General features: G+C 41.7%; 1 protein-coding gene across 1 annotated transcript in view; it reads left to right on the top strand.

Moving 5' to 3' along the window:
* PCSK5 (proprotein convertase subtilisin/kexin type 5) overlaps nt 1–23,791 on the top strand; it is a 299,090-nt gene that overhangs the window by 231,663 nt on the left and 43,636 nt on the right. The window contains exons 21-24 of the mRNA XM_077816394.1: nt 11,144–11,246; nt 15,957–16,093; nt 19,100–19,303; nt 19,661–19,729. Of these exons, the coding sequence (XP_077672520.1) occupies nt 11,144–11,246; nt 15,957–16,093; nt 19,100–19,303; nt 19,661–19,729 (513 nt within the window). The remainder of the gene's footprint in view (nt 1–11,143; nt 11,247–15,956; nt 16,094–19,099; nt 19,304–19,660; nt 19,730–23,791) is intronic.

Below are 23,791 nucleotides of genomic sequence, written 5' to 3'. Positions count from 1 at the left end.
TTGAAAAGCAGTGGTATTTATCATGGCAGAAACACCTGTTTTTGATGTAGGTTACTTTTTGTGCTGTAGAAACACAACTGAAGCTGAATTCTGATGCAGAATAGCTTCGACTTCTTCTGATCCATAACAGTAATTATCAGACCAGTTTCTTTCATATTTAGGATTAAAACCCAGATCCATACCTACCTAATTGCCGAGGTGGTTAGGAATAGATTAGGGTAAGACATTACGTTTCCCGTTAGGCAGCCAGAGGTGTCCATTGCTGATGTCCATTATTTCCCAGTGCATAGATGTCAGTACCATAAAAGCACTGCATTAGGCCCTGTGCTTATAAATGACTGTTCGCAGGCCGATTGCTGCACCCGTGAAGACCCTCACTGAAGTCACCAGGCCTCCACATGGAGGCAGCATTCCAATCGTACAGGTTTGGGGCCTTTATTGATGTTAATTGATATCTTTGTCGAGCATCTCAGCTGAGAGATGAAGAACTGAATGGGCTTGGAGACTGAATGACCTTTCATCCATAGGTCTTCAGAGTCAGTGAGGGCAGTCTGAGGAAGCCTGCACTTCAGCTGCCCAATCAGAGTATGCTCTGTAGTGGTTTTCAATCCAGTACCTTTTGCTAGCTCTAAAACCACTTAAAAATAAAGGGCTAGATCAGCGATCACACTCTCCCCGCTGCTCCTGGGAGAGCGTGAACTTCAGCCTGTTGCAGCGTACACCCCCTCTCTCCCCCCCCCAACACGCTGGTATAATTACTCTATAAGCACACTGGGGAGACAGTCACAGGGCCACCCACTGCCTGCCTTCTCGCCCACCTGTGCCAGGGAGGGACATAGTCACGCTGCACAGGAAGTGGCAAAATGGCCCAAGGAAGAATGTGTGCGCAGTACGCCCCACCACTCCCTTGCATGAGCATGCAACACAGGCCACAATCTGGCCCAAAGAAAATCAGTTGATACCTTAGTTGTTTGTTGCATGAAGAACTTCTGCACTCTGCTTCCATTTCATCTTTCTATCGTTGATACTGTTGCTGGGCATTTCACCAATTTGGTTGTGTTGCATTCTTAACATATTGTCCTCTGCGAGGAGAGCATGCAAAAAGTGATAGTACAGTCATGTTAATATTGGCCAAATAGCTTTTCCAGAATGCATATCTTTAAACACTAAGCTGTAGAGCAGGGATCGGCAATCTTTGGCATGCGGCCCATCAGGGAAAGCCACTGGCAGGCTGGGATGGTTTGTTTACCTGCAGTGTCTGCAGGTTCGGGTGATTGCAGATCCCACTGGCCGCAATTTGCTGTTCTAGGCCAATGGGGGCTGCGGGAAGTGGTGCAGGCCAGGCCCCCTCTTTCTGCAGCCCCTATTGGCCTGGGACGGCAAACCGCGGCCAGTGGGAGCTGCAACTGGCCAAACCTGCGGGCACTGCAGGTAAACAAACCGTCCCGGCCTGCTAGTGGCTTTCCCTGACGGACCGCATGCCAAAGGTTGCCGATCCCTCCTGTAGAGCCTCTCAGACAGGCAACTGCTGAACTGAGTCTTACTCCTGAATGTAATACTTTGTAGCATAAAGTTGGAGCATTAGCCAGCCATCTTTCATTGATGTGTCTAGTAATGGAATCCAGTGTTTCATAAGCATTGTTATTACAGAGTTTTAGAGGAGACTGGCCAGCATTCTAGCCCACCCTACTCACATGATAATCCATATACCTGTAGTCCCATTGTAGCCAATGAGATTAATCATGAGTGAGTTCTGCAGAAATGGGCCCTAAATTTGCCAAGAAAGTATCTTCCTTTGCTATGTAATTTTCTCACGACACGATCAGTCCTCCTTCTGCTTCATTTGTGAGGAGTTGCTCTTCAATATTTGAGATCCAGTACTAATAATGAGTACATGATAGATACAGACAAACCACTTCATTGAAGTTCAGAAACTTTGTTACATGGAGCAGTTTACCCCTTTTCTCCATCCTGCCTGCTGAAGAACATATCTGCCTTTATTTATATCACAGATCAAAAAGTGGCAACAGAGATTTTTTAACAATCATACTTTACTTAAGCCATTTCACAACTATGATAAAACGTGTGCTTGTCTCCCTCCCTGTTCAAAAAGGCTCATGGTGACTTCCCATTGACCTCAGTGGGGATTAAGAATGTGCTTAAGTGCCTCCCTAAATTGGAGCCTGGGAGATAATGAGGCCTATCGAACTGTGATCCAGAAAGAGTCTCACAGCATAACCAACATGTCTCAGGAGAACAGGCAGAATTTCAATGAGCTATTAAACTAGTAAGTACAACTGCCCAGTACGGAAAGGCTCCGTTTTTTTAAATGAAAGATTTAATTATTTTTTGTAACAGGTTCTCGCTGTACACCACCACCTCAAAAAATACACCCTCAGCATTTTTCTGAGCAACAAAGACTGCCTGGTGAGTGGGAAAAGTGACTGTAAGGGGTATGTAGAGATAAGTCTGCGTCCAGAGTGCATTCATCCTCAGCAGTACCAATGCACCTTATTTTTGATCCCGTCTACTTACACTGGAAGTTGACACTGGAAAGTTCTCTTTTTTTTTTTTTCTAAAAAGTTTTGCAGGCTCCCTCTCTTTGGGGAACAATGTATTGTAACAAAAAACTGTTTTGATGAACATGTTAAAAAATCATGGAAACATGTATCCCTTCTTAACCCTGCAAAAGAGAAGCAACTTGGAAGTTTCAACATTTTGCACAACACTGTTTTCCTGGTTTTTGACCAGTTCAGTTTACCACCCGCCAAGAATACTGGTGTGGGAAGGGCTTCCTTTCCTCCTCTACGGATGAAAGCATCATTACTTAGCAAATTGCTATATGCTCGCAACTGAGCCTTGTTAATGTGCCAACAGCTGCTTACTAGGGTCATGTCCATCTATTTGGTGCATATGCTGCCATTACCAACAAACATTATATGCCAAATGTAACCACATCTCTATTCTCCACCTCTGCACTGGCCAACAGAGCAGGACTTGGACCTATGATGTCCTGGAAAATTTTGATTAGGTCCAGGGCACCTAGAGCACAGCAATATTGGGCCTCTCACCTGGGTTTGAGTCAAGCCCATTATTTTAAAAGGACCCGTTTCTGAAACCCTCATACTGAGTATCCCAGCAAAATCAATGGGATTGCTCATGAATGTGTTACACTGTGCTGGTAAAGGTAGCAGAATCAGTTCCATACTCAGTTACACATGTACTATAGTTAGCAGATACTAGAAGGAGTTTGTCTCTGGATCACCACAATATCTATTCCCCAGTAAGGAAGTGAAGTTTCACTTCTGCTATGTGAAATGCAGACAAGGGAGTGAACGCTGTAGAAAGAACTCCCAAGTATTTAAAAGGAGGTCTCTTTAGTCAGCAGCAAACGCTGCTCCTTCATATAGTGCCAGGCATTTTCTTTTTCATTTCTTGAGTATCTCATGGACTCACTGCCAGATCTGGGGGTGGTTGGTTATGGATCAAGCCCACATTCACAATTATTAATTTATTGCCATCTTTACAGAGTGTAAGATGGATTTCATGAAGGTTTTTATGGAAAAACAACATCACATTTCAAGGCTGGCCTTTTCCCACTGTGCTCCATAGAACATCGCTTTTCTTTCATTTTGGAGATGTATAACACTGTTATTGTAAAAGCAGTATACATACTGACAAGATCACACCAATTATGGAGAGCAGCTCCTGTGTGCTAGGAACTCCTTGTGTAGCTAGTTTACCTCAAGTTCCTATCCACTTGTTTGGAGAACTTTATTCACCCATTGGCCAAAACCATTCACAGTTCCTTTCCTTTTTGAAGTAATGTAACAGAGGCAATAACCAGGCCCGCTGACTGGGGGGCAAAAGGGGGCCATTGCCATGGGGCCTGGACGATTTTAAAGGGCCCGGGGGCCAGTGTAGGCGGCCGACCTCCCTGGGGACAGCCCTGGCCCTGGGACCCGGAATTTCTGTCAGTGGGCCTGGCAAAAAGCAACACGTGGATCCATTCCAACCCCTTTAGCCTTTGTCAACTACTCACTAGGCAGGGACAGATCCACTCTAGCATTATAAGGAACAGCTAGTGGGAGCTGACAACTAAGGGATGACCCAATACAATTTGTTAACCGCAACGATAAAACTGGTAAAATATTATCCATCATCCATCCTTCCATCACCATACTATCTGAGCACCAAAAGATCTCAATACCCGACTGTGCTAACTCACATAATGAAGACACAGTTAAAACAATTCTTCCCCTCTTAGTTCCACATTAGGAACCTCCTGCATTTGGTGGTGGTGGTGGCCAATGCACCTGTGCTGTTTGAGCTTATAATGTGAGTCTTGGTCTCCATCATAAGGGGTCTGTGGAGAGGAACATGAGGTTCTCTCAGTCTCCAACCCACTTCTCATTAGTTTTAGCAGTAGCTCAGGACTCCTCTCAAGTGACCGATGGATGTGCTGACTCAATGGAGGAAAACACATTTTGGGTTGTTATTACCAATGGTAATTTAAAAACTGATTTTTTTAAAAATTATGGCAAATATCTGAGCTGTTTGGTGGAAGGACTATCTTTTCACATATTAGCACTGTGCCTAACAGAATAGGGCACCAATCCCTGACTGGAGACTGTGGGCACTACCATAGACAAATAATAAATAGCAGTGAGAATAAACTTCAAGCTGTTTTGGCAAAAGGACAGATACAGCAGATGTACATGTGTTTATTCAGAGGAGACAAGAATTGAGGGTTATGCAAAATACTGCAGTTGACAAAGCCTTTCTTCTCTACATCCTGCTTCAAGTCCAACCTGAAGCATTATGTGATCTCTGCTAAACCTGAAACAGAAGACCCTTACATCCTATAATCACCACATCTAACTCTGCACAAAGCATCTTTGCTGGGGGAATGGAATCCCTGGTCTGTTCTGATCCCCAAGGATGATTGGATCACCAGAAGGGAATTGGGAGCTGAGGTTCCATTTTTTCAGTCTTACTAAAAGTCAGTGGGACTTGCTACCTCAGTTGCTTTTGAAAACAAGACTGCCATGTAGGCACATTTGAAAATTCACCCCAAAGCTTAAACACTTACGGATCCCTCCCTCAGATTTGTGCACCCTCCCCTGTACACCCAGAGCGTTTTCCCAAATCCCAGTGCAACCAATCCCATGCTTAGATTCAGAGGCAACTTGATTACAGTGTACAAGTACCAGCCCAGGGAGAAAAATACTGGGTTCTAACAGGCTCTTCAATCAAGCAAATAACAGCATAACAAGAACCACTGGCTGGAAGCTGAACCCAATTAGCCAAATGCCATTTAGAAATTAGGCACAAATTTTTGATAGGGCGATTAACCATTGGAACAGACTGCTAGGTGAGTGCTGGATTCTCAGCCCTTGCTGTCTTGAGATCAAAATTGGATGCTTTGGCCAAACACAAGTTATTGGGCTCACTACAGAGTAACGAGGTGAAATTGAATGGTATGTGATATACAAGAGGCCAAACTAGCCGATCTAATGTTCCTTTCTGGCCTTAAACTCTATGAAACTCTATGCTTTCTTCAAATTCATTATCTGCCCCGAAGCCCACCAATGCTGAGCCCTGCCTCTAGCAATGAAGCTGCTGTCACCAAGCCCTCAATAATGTGGGGTTTTTAAATAAAATTGCTCTAAGGACCCAATCCTTTGAGTCACTTCCTCGTGCTGCGTTCTCTCAACTCCTAGTGAAGTTAGGGGAAGATGGTTTGGTGGATATAACACTCAGAAGACACCAGAAGGGTTCAGTTCTGGGGTTAACTACAGACTTCTTATATGACCATGGGCCATTCACTTAATCACGCCAGTTCCCCCATCTGTAATACTGATCACAATACCTCCAAACCCCAAAAGGGGGTTGTGAGAATAAAATTAATTAAAGATTGTCAGGTGCTGCAATACTACGGTAAGGAGGGCTGGGTAAGTGCTCAGCCAGAATGACTTTTGGGGTAGTATTCACCATCTTGAGGAATCAGACAGTAAATTAGCATCATACTTTGGGCCTCCCAGTGCATTTTCTGTTGTGTATCTGGGCAGGGCTATGACCTACTGTGTATTTTACAGCATCACCTGCACTGGTGGTAAATATTATTAAAATAACAGCAATCAAAATAATTTATGCAAGACAAACTCGAAAAAAGCAGTTTTTACATGGTAAGGGTAAGGGTACACTGGCTAGAGCAGTGGCCTGGGACTCAGGAGACCTGGGTTCTAATACCCAAATCTGCCACAGACCTGCTAGGTGACCTTGAGCAAGACACTTCCCCTCTCTGTGCCTCAGGTTTCCCATCTGTGAAAAGGGGATAATGGTGCTTATTCTCCTTTTCAAAATACTTTTTGATCTGCTGATGAAAAGTGCTATACAAGAACTAAGTATTATTAATTATGTATTGTATGTATTACTGTAGTGCTTATTATTAATTATAACAATACTATAAACAATTAAAGCCATACTTTGCAACCTGCCAAAATCCAAATGTCGAATGCAGTATGCGCCAAAGATCTCAAATGAGGGATACAAAGCATTATTCACAGAGGAAACTTAACATGCAGTGGGTTTCATGCCCTTAATATAACTAACTTCTGTTATAAGCCCAGTTTCATAGTTTTGTTGTGATTATGTAAATAATTTTCAGCAATAAAAGTGGCAGCTGAGGGGAACGCCCTGTTTGCACGGAACAGGGCTAATCTTTGGGTGTGGCTACACTGTAATGAAACACCTGTGGCTGGCCCATGTCAGCTGGTTCAGGCTGTGGGGCTGTAAAATTGCAGGGTAGATGTTTGGGCTCGTGCTGGAACCTGAGCTCTGGCACTTTCTCCACTCTCAGAGCTCAGGCTCCAGCTCAAGCCTGAACATCTACTCTGCAATTTTACAGCTCTGCGGCCATGGGTGTTTGAGTCCAGTGTAGACACACCCTTTGGAACGAAAAAGGAGTGATTTCCTTTGAAATGAGGTACAGTGGAAAAGTATGTTTAAAGGTGGTAAAATTACTTTTTAAAATGATCTAGTGTTATTTCCCAGTTACATGCATGACATGGATACCTTGCAGAATAAAGTAAAAGGGTGCAGGTTTTGCAGGTCGTCAGCTAGCTACCAATATCTGAAGGGGGAGGAAGGGTTACACACTTTTTAGCCCTAGGCAAGTACGTCAAGTTAACAAATAGTTCTGTAGTATAGTTTAAAAATCTTCTTTCAGCATTTCAGCATTAACTATTTTAATTTCCACAGAAAAAAATGCATTGTATTAATGTTTAATGACAGTTCTACAACCATAGCTGTGACTTGTGAAATCAGAGGCCCAGAACATAGGCAATTTCTGGTGTTCACTCTTATAATAGTGTGTTTTAAGAGGCTGCAAATTAAAGATTAAGCTAGCAAAGGACTGGCCTTCAACTGGCACTAATCCAGGGCAGCTGAAATGAATTACAGCACTTCAGATGGAGGAAGTAACAAAGAAATAACAAAGGCCTTTTAAAACTCACCACTGATGCCATGTGGGGAGGGTTTGGAAGGGGGGTATTCTGAGGTATATGAATTAGTGGCTCCAGACTGAGTGATCCTATACAGGACACAGAGTCTATCACTGTTGCCAAATAAAGTGAATTTAACAGAGATGAAGAAACAACAAAAAGCTTTCAGAATATAAATTACAACCAAAACAACAATATCAGATAAGGAATGATTTAATACAAGGGTAACATCTACTGAGGGATGCTACAACCATGAGAAATCATGAGCACACTCCCAAGCAATGAGCCATCAGAATCTTCAATGTGGAATGTGCATGTATTCTAGTGTTGCCTAGTTATTTTATAGCATCAAACATTGTGCTTACAAACATCACATAAAATACACAGAAGACAGAACCTGACCTTAAGGAACGTGGTTATTTTTTATATCAAGTTTCTGTTGGGAAAAGTATCTGTTTATCTGCCATATTCTGAAAAAGTCATTTGTACGGATGTGCTTCCGTATCATAACACCTTTACACTATAGTAATCTAAAAATGGGATTGCTAATTGTGGGAATACAGTGTTTGTGAAGTGGACTGTAATCTAGTGAGTACACCACTGGCCTGAAAGTCAGGAGATAAAGGCTTTAATTCCGGCTCTGTCATTATTTGACCTAGGGCAAATCATATAACCTATCTATGCCTCACTTTCTCTCTGTAAAGGCGTAATAGTATTTACAGGGGGCAGTGAGGACTAATTAACGAAGGCCAAATTTTATCTCAGTTACACAAATGTGAATGCACAAAACTGTACTCAATTCAATGTCAAATGGTTAGTTTATCACATCTTTATCATCACCCCCTTATATGATATATATATTTATGGGCCAGATCCTGAGCTGGTGTAAATCAGCACACCTCAGATAACTTCAGTGGATCTATGCCAATTTACACCAGCTGAAGATCTCACTTACACAGTCTAGAGAGATTATATAAACAGAGGGATACCCATCCAAATAGGCACATATAAATATGCTAAAGTCCTTTGAGATCTATGGCTGAAAAGCACCATAGAAGTGTTAATATATAAATTCTGGTTTCAGAGTAACAGCCGTGTTAGTCTGTATTCGCAAAAAGAAAAGGAGTACTTGTGGCACCTTAGAGACTAACCAATTTATTTGAGCATGAGCATTCTGTGTCTGTACGTACTCACACACAGAGAGACGCCTAAATATTTTGGTTACCTCTGGGACTTGCAAAGAAAAGGTGCTTAAAAACAAAGGGGGGGTTGTTGTTTTGCTTTATATATATAGAAAACCTCAATATTTTCTTTCACGGCTGGAAAAAGGAAGAACAATAGCTAAAAACATGCTAACAATTCCTGTAAATCCCAGATTATTTGCAAAAACAGTGTATTTTTAATAGAAAATTCAAAGGGATCCTGCAGACTTTGTAAAACATGTCTGCAGAATTCCTCATGGATAGAGATCTCACTGTCTGGGCATTTTATATATGCCCGCTGCCCTTACTCCAAATGAGAAGGATGTTAGTTCATAAATCATCCCAGTGATTTCTCCTATATAAAAAAATGAGTGGCTAATATGTCTGGAGTGAGAGGGAATAGATATTTGTATATTAACATTATTTTATGACTTGTCTACATGGTGTGGTAATGCCCTACATTAACTGGGTAGACCCTGCTGGTGTGCACTAAAGGTTCCCTAGCGTGCCTTAACATAATAGCTTTTCTACCTCCCTTCCTGACATTGCTCCTTCATACAGTCCCCGGCCCCTCCCGCCCACTGTGGAGGACTCAGCAAAACAGAGACAGCCAAAACCAAAAGACACTCCACTCTTCTGTGTCCTAAGTCCCACAATGCACATGCACAGCCCAAGTTTCAAGGCAGCAATGCAAGTGGGAAGAATTCTCCACCTAGGGGTATCCACAGAATTTGCAGGCTTCATTTACCTCCCAGGGCGCACTGCCCAGACCATATCCTCAGCTAAATCAGTTGCTAAAGAAAGAATCAGCAGATAGTAAATTCAGTCAAATATCTGTACTTGACTAGCATAGATTACCTGCTAACCAAATAACATAGGCACATTTATTTAATCTAGGGCCTTATAAAACAGTTCAATGGATAGATTCACTGCCCCCACACAGTGCTTAATACACATACGGCTGGCATGTCACTTACCAAAGGACTCTAGCTACTCTACGAGTTATGGGGAGCATAGATAGGCAGCACGGTAACCATGTCTTAATGAGCACCCAATAAACAAAAGGACATGTCATGTATTACAGCACCACGCAGCAGCAGCTATAGTCTCGCTGCCCAAAGAGGATGAGATTTTCAAAGTCACTGAGAGGACTGGGACACCCAGTTCTCTTTAATTTTAAAGGTAATTGGGTGTCTACATCCCTAAGCAAGTGTAGGTCTCCAGGAGGCACAGAACCCAAGGAACAGTCCAAGAGGAGAGGTAAGGGGGACAAAGAGGACCATTATGCACCCCTGATTTTGGGCTGGTCCAGGCTTTAGCTTATAGAAACCCATCCCTGGCTACCTATGAGTTGCAAAGCAGTCTTCTAGGATCTCTTGTGGTGGCACAGGCTATGAATATGACCTTAGCACATGCCTTACACTGGGGCTTGTAAACTGGCAGTGTAAGAATACTGTATCAGCACCAAAGGGATTCACCCTGAGTTTGCTGCAGCCCATTAATGTGTCCTATAAAGGTGGCATCTTTCTGCAACCACTTTGAATGTGTTTCTGCTAAAGAGATAAAATAGCACCAAATACACAACATGCCATGTTTCTAAACAATCATAGTAAACATGGGAGACTCAAGAGGACTCAGTCTGATCTCACACTGGTGAGAATCAGGAATGACTCCACTGACATCTGATGAAAAGCACTAGGTATTAAATCTATGGAGTTACCTTGGGGCAAAATGAGCTAAGTGAAATCAGAATCAAACCCCAACATTTTCAGAAGAAATTACTTTATTTGTGGTTATGTCATCCACAGGAATGATAAGACATAATCAATTCTGGGTGCATTTAGTTGCTTGAGGTTTGCCTTTCAGATTTAGCACCAAAATGTTTATGGAGATACTACAGTGGTTCGCATGTTAGAAATAGCAAAGGCAGGCAGGCAGCTGAATGGTTGTGATGTATCTCGTAGCTACCAGATGGTTGCCAAACAGTGCAATGTAGTGCACCTGAACTACTTCAAAATCCCATCTGCTGTCTGGACTCACTCCTCATGCATCCCACACACAACTGGAGCAGAGACTCAAACGGTTACCCTTCATGCAGTGTCCTTTAATCTAGTTCTCCAGAGTGCACCAGAATAGAGGCCCCCCCTGTAACCAGAAGCTGAGCCAATAGGAGCTGGCTCAACCACTAACAGGCATTCTTCATAAGACTCAAGCAGACTCAAAGAAAACAAGTCATTGGGCTCATCATTCCGAAAGACACAGTGCTCCAGCGCCCAGGGCACAAGCAGTGGGTTGCCTGTTGACACAACTGAGAACTGCCGGTTTCAGAAATTCAAAAAACTTTGATGTCTAATTCTTTTCAATTAGCAACATATTGGACAAAGTTTTTTATTTGATCTGTGGGTCTTAAGTAAACGATTGGGTTTTGTTTGCCAGGGGAATATGCTGAGCGTGTGGATCGGTGTCTGTTCTGTGCAGCATCCTGTTCTAAGTGCACAGGACCAACTCAGAATGACTGTATCGGCTGTGCAATCACAAGGTAAGTGATCGTTGTTGTTATTTATTTACATTGTGGTAGCAGGTAGAAGCCCCAGTCAGGATCTGGGTCCCACTGTACTAGGTGATGTACAAACTCACAAAAACAGACTAATTAACCCGATGAGGTGAATCAAGTGAGTATGACAAACAAAATTAGAGCAAGGAAGGAGAACAAAGGTGGCACAAATGAAACCAATTGCTTGCACAGCTGCTCAACCAGATGGGCCCTGAGGGAAGAAAATCTTTTTTCCTTAAATCAGTGAAATCAGCTAACCCTGACTGACATACAGGCAAACCATAACTGTTGGTAGTAGGTTTTGGCCTCTAACATGCCACAAAGGGGACAGGCTGACCCTGATCAGTGACAGACAGGGTATGTCTACACTGCAATTTAAAACCCATGGCTGGCCAGTGCCAACGGATGCAGGTTCATGGGGCTTGGGCTATAGGTCTGTTTAATTGCGATGTAGATGTCTGGGCTTGGGCTGAAGCCCAGACTCTAGGACCCTGAAGGAGGAGGAGGAGGGTCCCAGAGCCCAGCCCCAGCCAGAGCCCAAACATCTACACCACAATTAAACAGCCCCTTAGCCTGATCCCCACAAGCCGAAGTCAGCTGGCACAAGTTAGCCGCAGGTGTCCAATTGCAGTGTAGACAATATCTTCAGACACTCGGAGTCCATTTTTTGACTTGCCACATCTGCATTGGTTTTCATGACACATATTTGATTTATATGGTAACATGGCATGAAATCAATTACCATACAGGGCCTGAAGGGATTATTGTCTAACTAAGACATAATTATTTATTTAAAATATATCTAAATACTTCGTTACTAAAGCAGGTCCTGAACTAAATCCCAACCTGAACCACTGCTCAAACTTTGGGAAAGTTTGAATCTAATATGAATTCTGCAGCTCAGGGTCACCTCTGCTATTTATACAAGGGAGCTATTATAGCCTCTTGTTTTAAATTCCATGTTCTTCCAATAGAAAAGTTGTAGCCTTAATTCTGCACTCACATTAGTTTTGCTCGGGTGTAACTGCACTGATCTCAGTGGAGTTACTCCATTTTTACACTAGTGTGAGACCAGAATAATCTCCTATAAGCTTTTTCCATGGCATAAGAACACACCAAAAAAAACAAGTAAACATACAATTTATAACACCAGTGTCTATGACAAGACCTCTGAAATAACAAGAAACACCAAGTAGCGGTACAGGGTCAATTCATCCTTAAAGCAACTCTACTGCCTTTAGGTGGGTTATACCACGGATTAATTTGGCTCAGTGTGTCCGGCCAGAGTGTCAGGCTCAGAGCTGAAGTTCTATGCTTCTTCTGGGTGGTAAACTGGAACCTCTGTGTTACTGTAACACAGATTTTTGTGTGGGAGGGGAGGTTTGCTTGTTTATTGTTCCATGATAAAAGGTACAAGGTTTGTTACAATAATAACAAACAACACAAAACCTCCTAAATGTTCCAGGCTGTAATGATCAAGCTCCTCTCTTCCTTGAGTCTCCATGGCCTTTGGGAGGCTATGATCATAACCAGAGTTTTAGCTGCCTCCTATTTGGCTTCAAGCAGAATTTATCAGTCTTGTGTGGAGCTAGAAGGCTAGACATTTATTCCACCTCTGTCACCAATTTTGGGATTCTAGAATATACACGTTGGTCATTTGCAGAGGTACTTTTCCTTACACAGGTTACACTACATAATACAACTGGAGAAGAGGGGAGTTAAGCTCCAAAGCTCTTATTTCACCGTAACAAGTCCCTCACCAGTTTTTGCTTTTTCTTTTTACATCTAGGGCTTCCAAAGAGAGTCAGGTTTTTTTCCTTCTGTCTGTCATAAAAGATCTACTAAGAAAATACAAAAATAAAAAGAAACAACAAAAACAAAAATAGATAAAAGAAAAATCCAAATGGAAACTATAGGGGGGAAAATAGCTCCAGTGGATACTATTTGTAATGTATTGGAAATAGACCTATTTAAGTCTCAGTCTCAGAGTCCTATGGTTCTAAATGTTTCACACTGAAGAGTGTAATGAATGGCACTCTAATACAGACTAAAATTCAGGAGAGATGATCTCCTACAGCAGGATTCTTTTCTTTTCTACAAAGGATGAAAAGATTGGGTTTTTTCCTTCTGAAGTCCTATGAAAATGAGAACACTGAACATCCCCATTCTCTGTGGGAAATCTGCTCTAGGCATTGTTCCCTTGTTCGGAAACCCAGGATACTATTATCTGTTTTTAATGCATCAGGGATATTTGGTTTTTCCCAGCCAAACAATTTAGTTCTCAATTAAAAAAACAACTTCTCCTCCCTTTCTAAATCTGTATATTCCGTGATCTATTGAGCTCAGGATCAGGATCTGAGCTGTCAGCTTCTATCATGAGGACTACACCGTGACCAGGGCAAGAGAAGGTCTCTCTTTACTGGGCTAGCTTTGTTGATAAAAATCAGTCTTAGTCTCCTGAACAGAGATAAAGTCTACTGGATGCCACATGTAGGTATGAGAGTCTCTCTCTCTCCAACCATCTGGAGTTCTTAACTCTTCCCCATTGATCCTATATGTTTGTTCCTAAACTTTTTCAAAGGAAGCATTCCGGGAACTGCTTATTTATGGAGCACTCCTGGAGAACTATTTTGCACTGAGTGAGCAAACCAGTGGCATAGCTAGGAGTGGAAATTTGGGTGGACCCTGACTTTCAGGTGGACGGGCAATGACAGACTGTGCTAGCTCAGCTTCTCCCCCAATGCCATGCCCTCTTCCTAGCCCTGGTACCCCCAGACACAGGGCTCCACCTGCTGAGCTGGGCATGCACATGGGGTAGCTCAGAAAATGGCAAGGCAGAGTTGCCAGAGCGTAGCTTTCTGAAGGGCGGGTGCCATGCAAAATTCCCTTGGTTTCATTAGCAATGCAATGCTCTGGTCATATTCTTCAAAGTTTTGCTACAGGCCTCTTCACATTTCACATAACTAAGATGTTGGAACCAATCAGAGGCAAAGATACGAGTACACACTACCCAATTTGTGTCCACAAAGCAGTGGTTTTGCCATCACAGCCATGTTTGTCCATCCCCACAAGTATCAACATTGCAAATCAGGGTACTTTTGAGATGATTTCTAACTAAAAGACCATTTGATAAATTGTCCTCAAATTCTGCAGAAACAATCTCCCTTCAGAACAAATCTGAATGATTGTCACACCAAACCAGGGGCGAAAGTAAAACGCAGCTCTTACCAGTATGGGGCCACTCTGCCTCCCCCAAAGGGCGTGGCCTTGGGCGGAAGGGGCGGGGTTGGGGGGTCAGTGTCCCCCAACCAGTCCATCTGTGCTCCCTGGCCCACGTCACCCGGGGCTCCAGCGGCAATTTAAAGGGCCCAGGGCTCTGGCCAGCACTGCTGCAGTAACGGTAGTGCCGGTCAGAGCCCCGGGCCCTTTTAAATTGCAGCCCCGGGGCAGCTACTTCTTTTGCCCCCCCCCATCAGCAGCTGGGGGCTGAGGGGGCAAAAGGGGCAGCGATGTTAAAGCTTTAATATCGGTGCCCTTTTTGCGCCCCCCCATCGGCGGCCCTGCTGGGTCGTCACTGCCCCTTTTGCAGCTCCCCCCCCCCCCCCACAATGACTTTAAAGTCAGTGTTACGGGCCGGTACTGGCGGCTACATTTTACCGGTGCGCCGTACCGGCCCATACCCCCTTACTTTCACCCCTGCACAAAACCAAAATTACAGGGGCACAAAGTAGGGCTCTATAATAGAACTTGGTTGCTATCATAATATGGAGAAACTACTGTCCTGAAATCAGTGCTAAGAAAGTAAGGAGTCAATCCTTAATTATCCTTTTAAACACATATCAAGATCGGGCTCTACATATATAAATGCCAGTCCAGTCAAGAGGCCATACAGAGTCCTCTCCATTATTTTCCTTAGCTGTATTTAAGACATCTTGAGGTTCTAGCCCACTTCTTCAACTTTTTCTTTCATATATATTTCTCCATATTTATTCATAGGCCACATCGTTATAATATGTATCCTTTCCCCTTATTAAGATTAAAACCATTAAAAATAAAATAATTGCATACCTGAGCCAGTTATGTTGCTACTACATTCACTCAGTTCTTTCAGACTCATCAACAAAGTTTTGGAGAAGAGGAGTCATTAGCCAGCAATAAAAAGTATTCAACAATAACCCTCATAGGATTCAACAATAATCCTCATATGGGGACAGCCCCTTCAGCCCCAATCCTGTGAAGATTTACACCAATGTTTAACTTTATGCACTTTGAATAGTCCCAGGGGCAGTTCAAAGCAAATCTTTAAAGTGAAACAAATAGAAAGCTTTGACAGAGGCCTAGATTTTTTCACAGATAACTTCTGTGACAGAAACATGTTCTTGGCTTCTTTTTAACAGACATAAGGAACATTTCAGAGCTTGTGGTACAGAGACATCAAGATAAGTGATTTTCTGTGGGGAAAAAAAGTCAAACTCAAATCTGAAGTATAAGATTGAAGTTAAAGGCTTAGCTGGCCTCCCACTTTATCTTACCAAATATTGTAAAGAAAATCAAAGGGAAATGAAAAGCAATGTGCAAAGAATATAAGTAATAAATATAACTGGGTGAGGGTGGACGTTTTCTTTGTTTTTTTTAAAGATGAAGAGACAGCTATAGACTTTAATTGTGGTATTTTGCCTCTCTCTACCACCACAGATTTTTTGATGATGGACAGTGTGTGCTGCAATGCCCCAAAGGGAAATTTGAATTTAACAACCAATGCCATTTGTGCCATCATACCTGTAGAGCTTGCAGTGGAAGTGAACCAAACAAATGTACTGCTTGTGGTACAGGTAAGTCAGATTTCTCCTTACAACTCTTTCCTTCGCCTCTTAGTTTCTCTGTGCCTCTGCTCTCAGGACCTAATCCTGTCCTGGAACTTCTGCCACCATTTCGGGCTATCCTCATGATTTAACTCAGTATAATGTTCGGGAATTCAGTTTGCAAGAAAAACACTTGAAAATACAGATGTATTCTGTTCTTCTTGTGTCAGTTCATTATTTGGCCAACAAAGACAGCCTAATGTATTTGGAATTATGCCTGTCTTTAGAGAGGCAAAAATAAAAACGTTTAAAAAAGGAAATGTTTTTGGTTGAATAAAATAGAAAACCTAAGTTTGGAAATAGAAAAGCTGCACTAGGCAGTCTAGTCTACCGTGGAAGCCTTTTTGTGCTAACCCAGACAAGAAAAAAGTCTGCTCTTTCATCACAATTCACTTAAACAAAACATGTATAATAGCCACAATAGCTTCATCTTCGGTCTGCTTCTAACTGCCCCCCTGCCTGGAAGAAATATATTAAATTATATTCAAAGGTGAGCCATGTGTCAGAGTCATGAAGCTCAGATCCAGATTCTGACCCAAGTCTGAACTTTGCCACAACTGGTGGGGTGTGTGTGTTCTAATTCAATATTCTAGCTTAGGCACATTACAGAGGTAGATTCAAGCCTGACTCCAAAGTCCAAACTTCAACCAACTTTGGTAGGAATACATGTATGTTTCAACTCTGGTGCTTTTGTTTAACAGTGAAAAATGTATGTTTCAAATAGCTATTACAGTGAGAATGTGTAAGTCTCAGAAAATGCCGCTCTTCAGGAGCTAAGAAGGACACAACAGTAACAGTCATTGCAGTACAAGGTAGATAATAGGAGTTATGGGATCACCAGGATCCTGTCTAAAGCAGACTTAGGTCAGATGCAGATGTACAGAGAACCCACTTCCACATTCCTAAAGAGAATGCTACCATCCACACAAAAGGAATCTAATCTCTTAACGATGTTATCATTATACAGATTATATTTAAACAGACAATACAGGGAATTCCATGATCTAAGGAATTCTTTTTTACTTTGAAATTACAGTAGAGCATGGTAGATTTCTCCAAAGTATTGTACATGAACATGTGTTAGATTTGTGGGGGTATAGTCTAAAAAGTTACTGAAAGTAAAGAGTATTCAGCTGCTGAAAAGACAGGAATGGATTATGTGACTTTGTCACAATATTTCCTTGAATACCGTTTTCCTGACAATATGTTACTTAAACCACTTTTTATGTTGTCAGAAGTACTGAAACTCTATGGATCAATGGGCAACCAAGCAGCTACAAGACTTATACATATAATTCTATAAACCTGTTGGTATTTCTGATTATCACTTATGACTAAATGAGCAAGCAAAACTTACACTATCATAAATTCAGAAAAGCTTGACAGGAGTGCTGAATTAGCTAATACAGCCAGACTGTGAAAGGAACACAGGCCATTCCCCTACCAAGTGGTAGTAACATAACACAAGGCTGCTGTAAGGACAAAAGTATCTGAATCACTTGCCTTGACAGGCTTAACATCTCTCAAGTGTAGATGATCTTCCAAAGAACCTCTCTTTTCATTAGGTATTATTTTCCATTAAGATCCCCAAATACTAATTGAATAACATTTTTTATAAAATAATTAAGTTAAATTGTTATTCATTGTTCTTGATGACTCAGAGTATTGATAAGGGAATATGGAGCCTTTCACTTCTAGGAAGCCAGTTCAAATTCAGACCAGGTTGGTAGTGACCCAAAATCTTTCGCATCTGATTGACACTTTCATGGCAAATGTGAAATACATGGGCCAATGGTCTCAGTCCGGTTCTCAATACATAGATGTCTACATCACAAAAAACACTATTACAATACGTACTAATTGGTACCTACATTGGCAGTCTCATTCAAGAGGCTGAGACCAAATGGACACAGAGGCTGAACCACACTTTTACCCCTATAGGCAGTATCTGCTTGTCAGGATCACAGCAGTGTGGGAAAAAGCTTGCACCACTGCTGCCCATTCTGCCTCTAGTCTGGGCAACAATACAGAACTTCTATCTCTATGGGCTCCCAGAGAGGCAGACACCATGGTAACAGTCACAGTATCAGGACCTGAGTAGATTAGAATCCATTCTGCAACTTTCATGAATAACCAAAACTCACACACAAAAAGTAAAAATAAAAGAGTATCAATGCCTCTTTTTATAGCAGAGTAACTACCCATTACTAATAGTTTAGGTTCTGACTGTAGCTTCAAAAATTGTCATGGGGAAAATACTGATGCAACATAATACAGTTAGCACAGTAATAATAGTATTGTAAGGTGACTTGTAAAGAGCTCCCTTCACTGCAATGCAAAACGCCCTGAGTCATACCTGCTTTCACGTGGTGGGTGGGGTGGACTGAGGGAAGAGGTTTCACTACTGAAATGAGTCTGTGGCGTAGACTTGGGAGGGCTTTCATCTAGTAGACCTGCCAGTTTTTACCATCAAACACTAGAGATCACCGGTGCTTCAATATAAAATAGACAAGCTTACACTTCTAAATTCAATTCAGAATCCAAACTTTCAAGATTCAGAGTAATCAGGATGAAGATTCCAGTGAAGACCCAAGCTTCCCCAAAGTTGAAGTGAAAGATATCCGAGTTTAGGGAGGGGCCTCTTCTGTCACACCCAGATGTGTTGAGGAGAATTCGGGGTGAGAGTCCCAATCATGGAAGCTTCTCCATCCATATTTGAGGATTGTGGGGGTGTTTATAATGTTTGTGCACTTGAAATAACTATTATGAAATTTTTAGTGCCATAATTTCCGAACACGGTGGAAAGTGTTGGATACAGATCCTCAGTTGGTGTAAACGGGTGAATAACTGAGCTACACTGATTGACCATCAGCTGAAGCTCTGGTGTTCAGTGTTAACACTACTTTTTCTGCCTTAGCTAAATGATGTCTCTTTTACTGCTGATCTATTTCCTCCCACTGTGTTTCTGCTGCACAGACAAGAGAGGAAAAAAACGTTTCCTGTACATGGGAGAGTGCAGAGAGAGCTGTCCACGAGGCTACTACCATTCAGAGAAGAACAGCGCTTGTCTGTCTTGCTTAGAGCACTGTGAAATGTGCCTCGACTCCACCCAGTGCAACAGATGTTTCAAAGGATATTACCTATCTGATAACAGGTGTCTGAAGCACGAGTGTAGAGAAGGTAAGCACCCACCAGCAGGAATAATACCCCTGGGGCCAGATTCTCAGTTGAAAATCTGGCTCTTGTTTTCTGATACACAAAAAGACCAAATCCTAAGGTCCTTAACTCAAGTTCTGGTTCCCCTCTCACATGTATCCATGTAAATTGGGAGTCAGTCCCTTGAGGTGTATGGAGTTACGCAAGTGTAAGTGGGAGAAGAATCATACTGAGTTAAAATGAGTGATTCCAAGTATGAGTAGTACCCTTAGGGCTTGGCCAGATTGATACATTTATTTTCGGTATCCCAGCTGAATGCTTTAAATATTGACCCTTCATTTTGCTAGAATTAACCCTAAACTTGAAATCGTCAATGCGCAGGTGAAGTGGAGGACCCTAACTCTGAAGACTGTATACCATGTGCAGATGGATGCCGGAGTTGTCAGCTGGGTATGTGTTGTTTTTATGTGCCATTCCCCTGGTAGTTTCAATTGGGGATATGTTATTCCTTTTCATCTCTGATCCTAAATCCTTGGGTGGGGTTAATGAGCACTGTTCATTCTGTCCCAGAGCAAGCTGCATTTCAGATCATTTGATTCTTCAACACAGAGCCATAGCATGCACTATACATTGAGAATTATGTTTACCTAATTCCTCTTATGACACTCTTCTGAGATAGGTAAGTATTTGTACCACAACTAAGAAGTTTTGTGAATTTCCCAAAGCTACAAAAAGAGTTAATGTCAGAATTAGACCTCAGCCATTCTAGGCCTGAGCACAGACCACTAGACTATTTCTCTTCTTTAAAGAAACATCTGTAAAGTCAAACTCCATTACAGGGCAATTTACTTCTGCTGAGCTTCAGTGTCTCAAAAATTGATTAATACTAGTAATTTTTCATGAGGAGAAAGAAATGTGTCTCCTACTCATAATGTGGTTCTGTCAGAATGTTTGACATCCTCAAATAAATACCATCTACTCATTCCAGAACAGTTAATTCTAATCTGCCTTATATTAATTCAAATGGAGACAGACAACTCACCACTATTTTTGGCCCTTGGGCATTTCTTTTGGAGACTTAAATGTTGAAAAGATGTTGCAGTTAGTTTAATTTATCTGGCTTTAATACACTTGTGTTCAGAACCTGACTTCATCATGGCTATGCTGACAGAAGTACAACAGAAGAATCTATGACCCGGGGACTGAAGGAGAACACGGTGACCCAACAGGAAGACAAAATAGTGTCCAAGTGGGGATTAATGAGACATGATGAGGAAATTCACATCACAGAAAGGAACTCTTTGCTGTCAAGCAATTTCCAAAAGTTAAATGAAAGTATACAGGGCCAAATTTTACACTAATTAACTTGTTATAAATCTGGAGTAACTCTACTGCAATCAGCAGAGTTACTTTGAATTTATAGTGGTATAAACAAAAGAGGATTTTGCCCTAGTGTCTTTCAGCAGTCTGTATTCAAATGTGTTAAAATTGGAGATGGCCCTGCATCACAAACTCTAGATCCAGATGTCAACAAGTTTCCACAGTTCGGGGTTATTCATATCTGGCACTTTGGTTTGGCCAAATCCCTAGTTAAAATTCTTGCTTTGTAACACTAGCTACAGCAGTAGATTGTATGGAGCCATCTAGAGCAAAGTGAATATTGAAAGAGGTATCTTCAAACATTCATTAAAAGAAAATTCATGAATGCACTCCCACCCAAAGTATTCACAGCCACCTTGAGTTACTGTTTTTAAGCTTGCATGCATGTGATCATGATATTTTCACTTTTTTGCAAAAAAAAAAATACCCATACAAATATGTATTCATACAAATGTTTTCACCACGAGTGACTTATTCAAGCCCTCCAGTTCTTAATTGTTCAGTCATTCATAAATGAGCAAACATAATAGCATGTGACTTAGGTGACCAGTTACTCAATATAAATATTATCAAATCCAACAACTTCTTTCATGACTGTGGATGTTCCTTTGGCAATGGAATGTGGTTCTGAAACGTCATTTCACCGTGACCCCCTTGTGCCAACAAAAATTACTACATGACCCTGGGCGGAGATCGACAGGAGTTCAAGCCTGCCGCCCCAGGCTGAAGCCCAGGGTGGCAGGGCTCGGGCTTCATCTTCAGCACCAGGCCACAGTGAGTGTAACGCTGGATCTGGCGACCCCTTTAACATGGAGTCCCAACCCACTTTGGGGTCCCAAACCACAGTTTGAGAAGCACTGTAAAAATGGAGGCAGGAGGGAAGGATTCAATATGACTGTGTGGACCTTTCGTAAGCTTGCAGTCCTACTCCACACAAACTCCCTACTTGCTGTGAGGTTGGCTAGAAGAGCAGTGAGGGTGGAGAATCTGCTGCTATGCAAATCCTCCTGATCATGGATAACTGGGAAACAGAAAAAGGGGCTAAAGTAGTTGGCAAATGGGACACCCTATGTCTAATGTCATTCATCTCCTAAATATAAACTCACCACTAGGCTTGCTTCCCACTTCCCTTCTGACTCTTACCTTTGAAGTTCTGATTTAAATCGGTTTCCAAAAGCTCCAGTCAAAGCTTGAGACAATTGGCAAGAGTCAGGCAAATTCAGGATCAATTTTCAGCACAGACCAAAGGTCAGAAGTGTTCAGGGTGCAGAAAGTTTGGTTGGAACTCCAGAAAATGTTTGTGATTTCTGGTTAAGATGGATGCACTGATAGAACAGTGGATATGGTTATTTTAAAATGCTACCACTGGATTTTAAACTGAAGCACAAAAGCAGGCAGGAAGCAAGATCCTGAACAGATTTCAAAAGTTATCACGTGTCCCTACAGTATAACATTATTTTTAAGTTCTAGATATAATATAAACTGGACAGAGCTGCTGGGAGGGTTTTTTTTGGTTGTTATTAATTGGTTAGATTTTGGCTGCATCATTAGCTTAGTTTGCAGCTAAGACAAATGAAGGAAGAGGGTTCTCATATCTGATCAGAATGGATAGACTAGAAGATACCTCTGAGAGCAAACAGCTGGGCCATGCTGCTCTGCCCAGCCAAAAGTGGTTTCTGATGACAAATGCTGTAAAAACATCCAAGGGCCACAAAAGACACAAAACAATGAAATGTTGTGTGTGCTGGCAAAATACTGAATTTGATGCATTCATATTCATCCAAAAATGCCAGATATAACTTTTTTCTTTCTGAAGCATGATCCTGCAGTCTTTACTTGTCTTGGACATATCTCACCTCTGGCAACAATAAGAAATTTTGCCTCAGATCTGGGCATAATGGTATTTGGGGCACTCTCAGTCAGCAGTGCACTAGGAGTTTCTGGGGATAAACAAATGTCCTTTCTAGAAAATAGTGTAATAGCCCAACTAGAATTAAAGTTATGTCATTTTCTTCCCTAAAAAGATATGATTCTTAATATGTAAATAGATATAGATACATTTTATTTAGATATACAAAAAGATTCAGACTCTTCAGTGAAATGAGTAATGATACATATCCTTTGTTTAGTCTTTTGAGATCTATGGATGAACAGCAATATCTAAAAGCTAACTATTATTATCCTGCTGCAACGCTGGGTTGTGAGTGAACCACAGCTTTTACTGACTGCTGGATGACTTATAGGAACCTAATGAAATAAAAAAGCGAGATACATCACAAACACATTGTAATAAGCTTGTTGATTGATGGATTTGTTACCTTCAGCAAATCACAAGGGTTTAACTGATTTTTTTCTTTTTATAAACTGTGATTCTTTGGTAATGCATGTAACTTCAAATATACTCAATAGGGTCAGCTTAATTATGATAACTGAACTGAGTGTGTAGCTAGTAGACTGTGGGCAGAATTCTTGCTTGCCACAACTTGGGTCTGCTGTATTTCTATCTATCTCTGTTTACCTTTATCTGTGACCAGACATAAATTATAAACCTTCTGGTAGCTAATTATTTATGTCTTGACTGACCTATATCAGCAATCTCTTAGTCACAGTTCATGACAAGTGATCAACAAAGATAAATGTAATATTTCAGGATCAAACTTTACCCTCAGTTTCTGTCAGCTATTATACTTCAGTAGCTTAGATTTAGGATCTGGTGAAGGTAACATGGCAGGAGAGGGTAGGAAAGATCTTGAGGAAAGTCAAGTAAGCGATGAATGGATTGGCCCAAAGAAGGTGGTAGGCAGATGGACCTTGGTGCCTTCTCAGACGGATGAAGATGGCAGATGCTTGCACAATAACCCGATCCCCAGTGTTGAGATACGGGGAAGAAGGAGTCTAGTTTTAGGAATAGAGAAGTCACTTAACTTCTCTCTGCCTCACTCTCCACATGTCAAAGGATGTATTGACACTTACTTCTCTCACAAAGGTATTCTGAAACTTAATTAATGATAATAAGCCATTTTGCGAGGAAAAGTATTGATGTTATTAAAACAGATACAGCAGTGATAAGGCAAAAGACACTGTTACAGACCAGTCAGACCATTTATAGGAAAATGCTCCAAAAAGAGACAT

Source organism: Eretmochelys imbricata, chromosome 5 (genome assembly GCF_965152235.1).
Source record: "Eretmochelys imbricata isolate rEreImb1 chromosome 5, rEreImb1.hap1, whole genome shotgun sequence".
NCBI classification, from domain to species: domain Eukaryota; kingdom Metazoa; phylum Chordata; order Testudines; family Cheloniidae; genus Eretmochelys; species Eretmochelys imbricata.
This window is presented reverse-complemented; position numbering and strand designations above follow the sequence as displayed.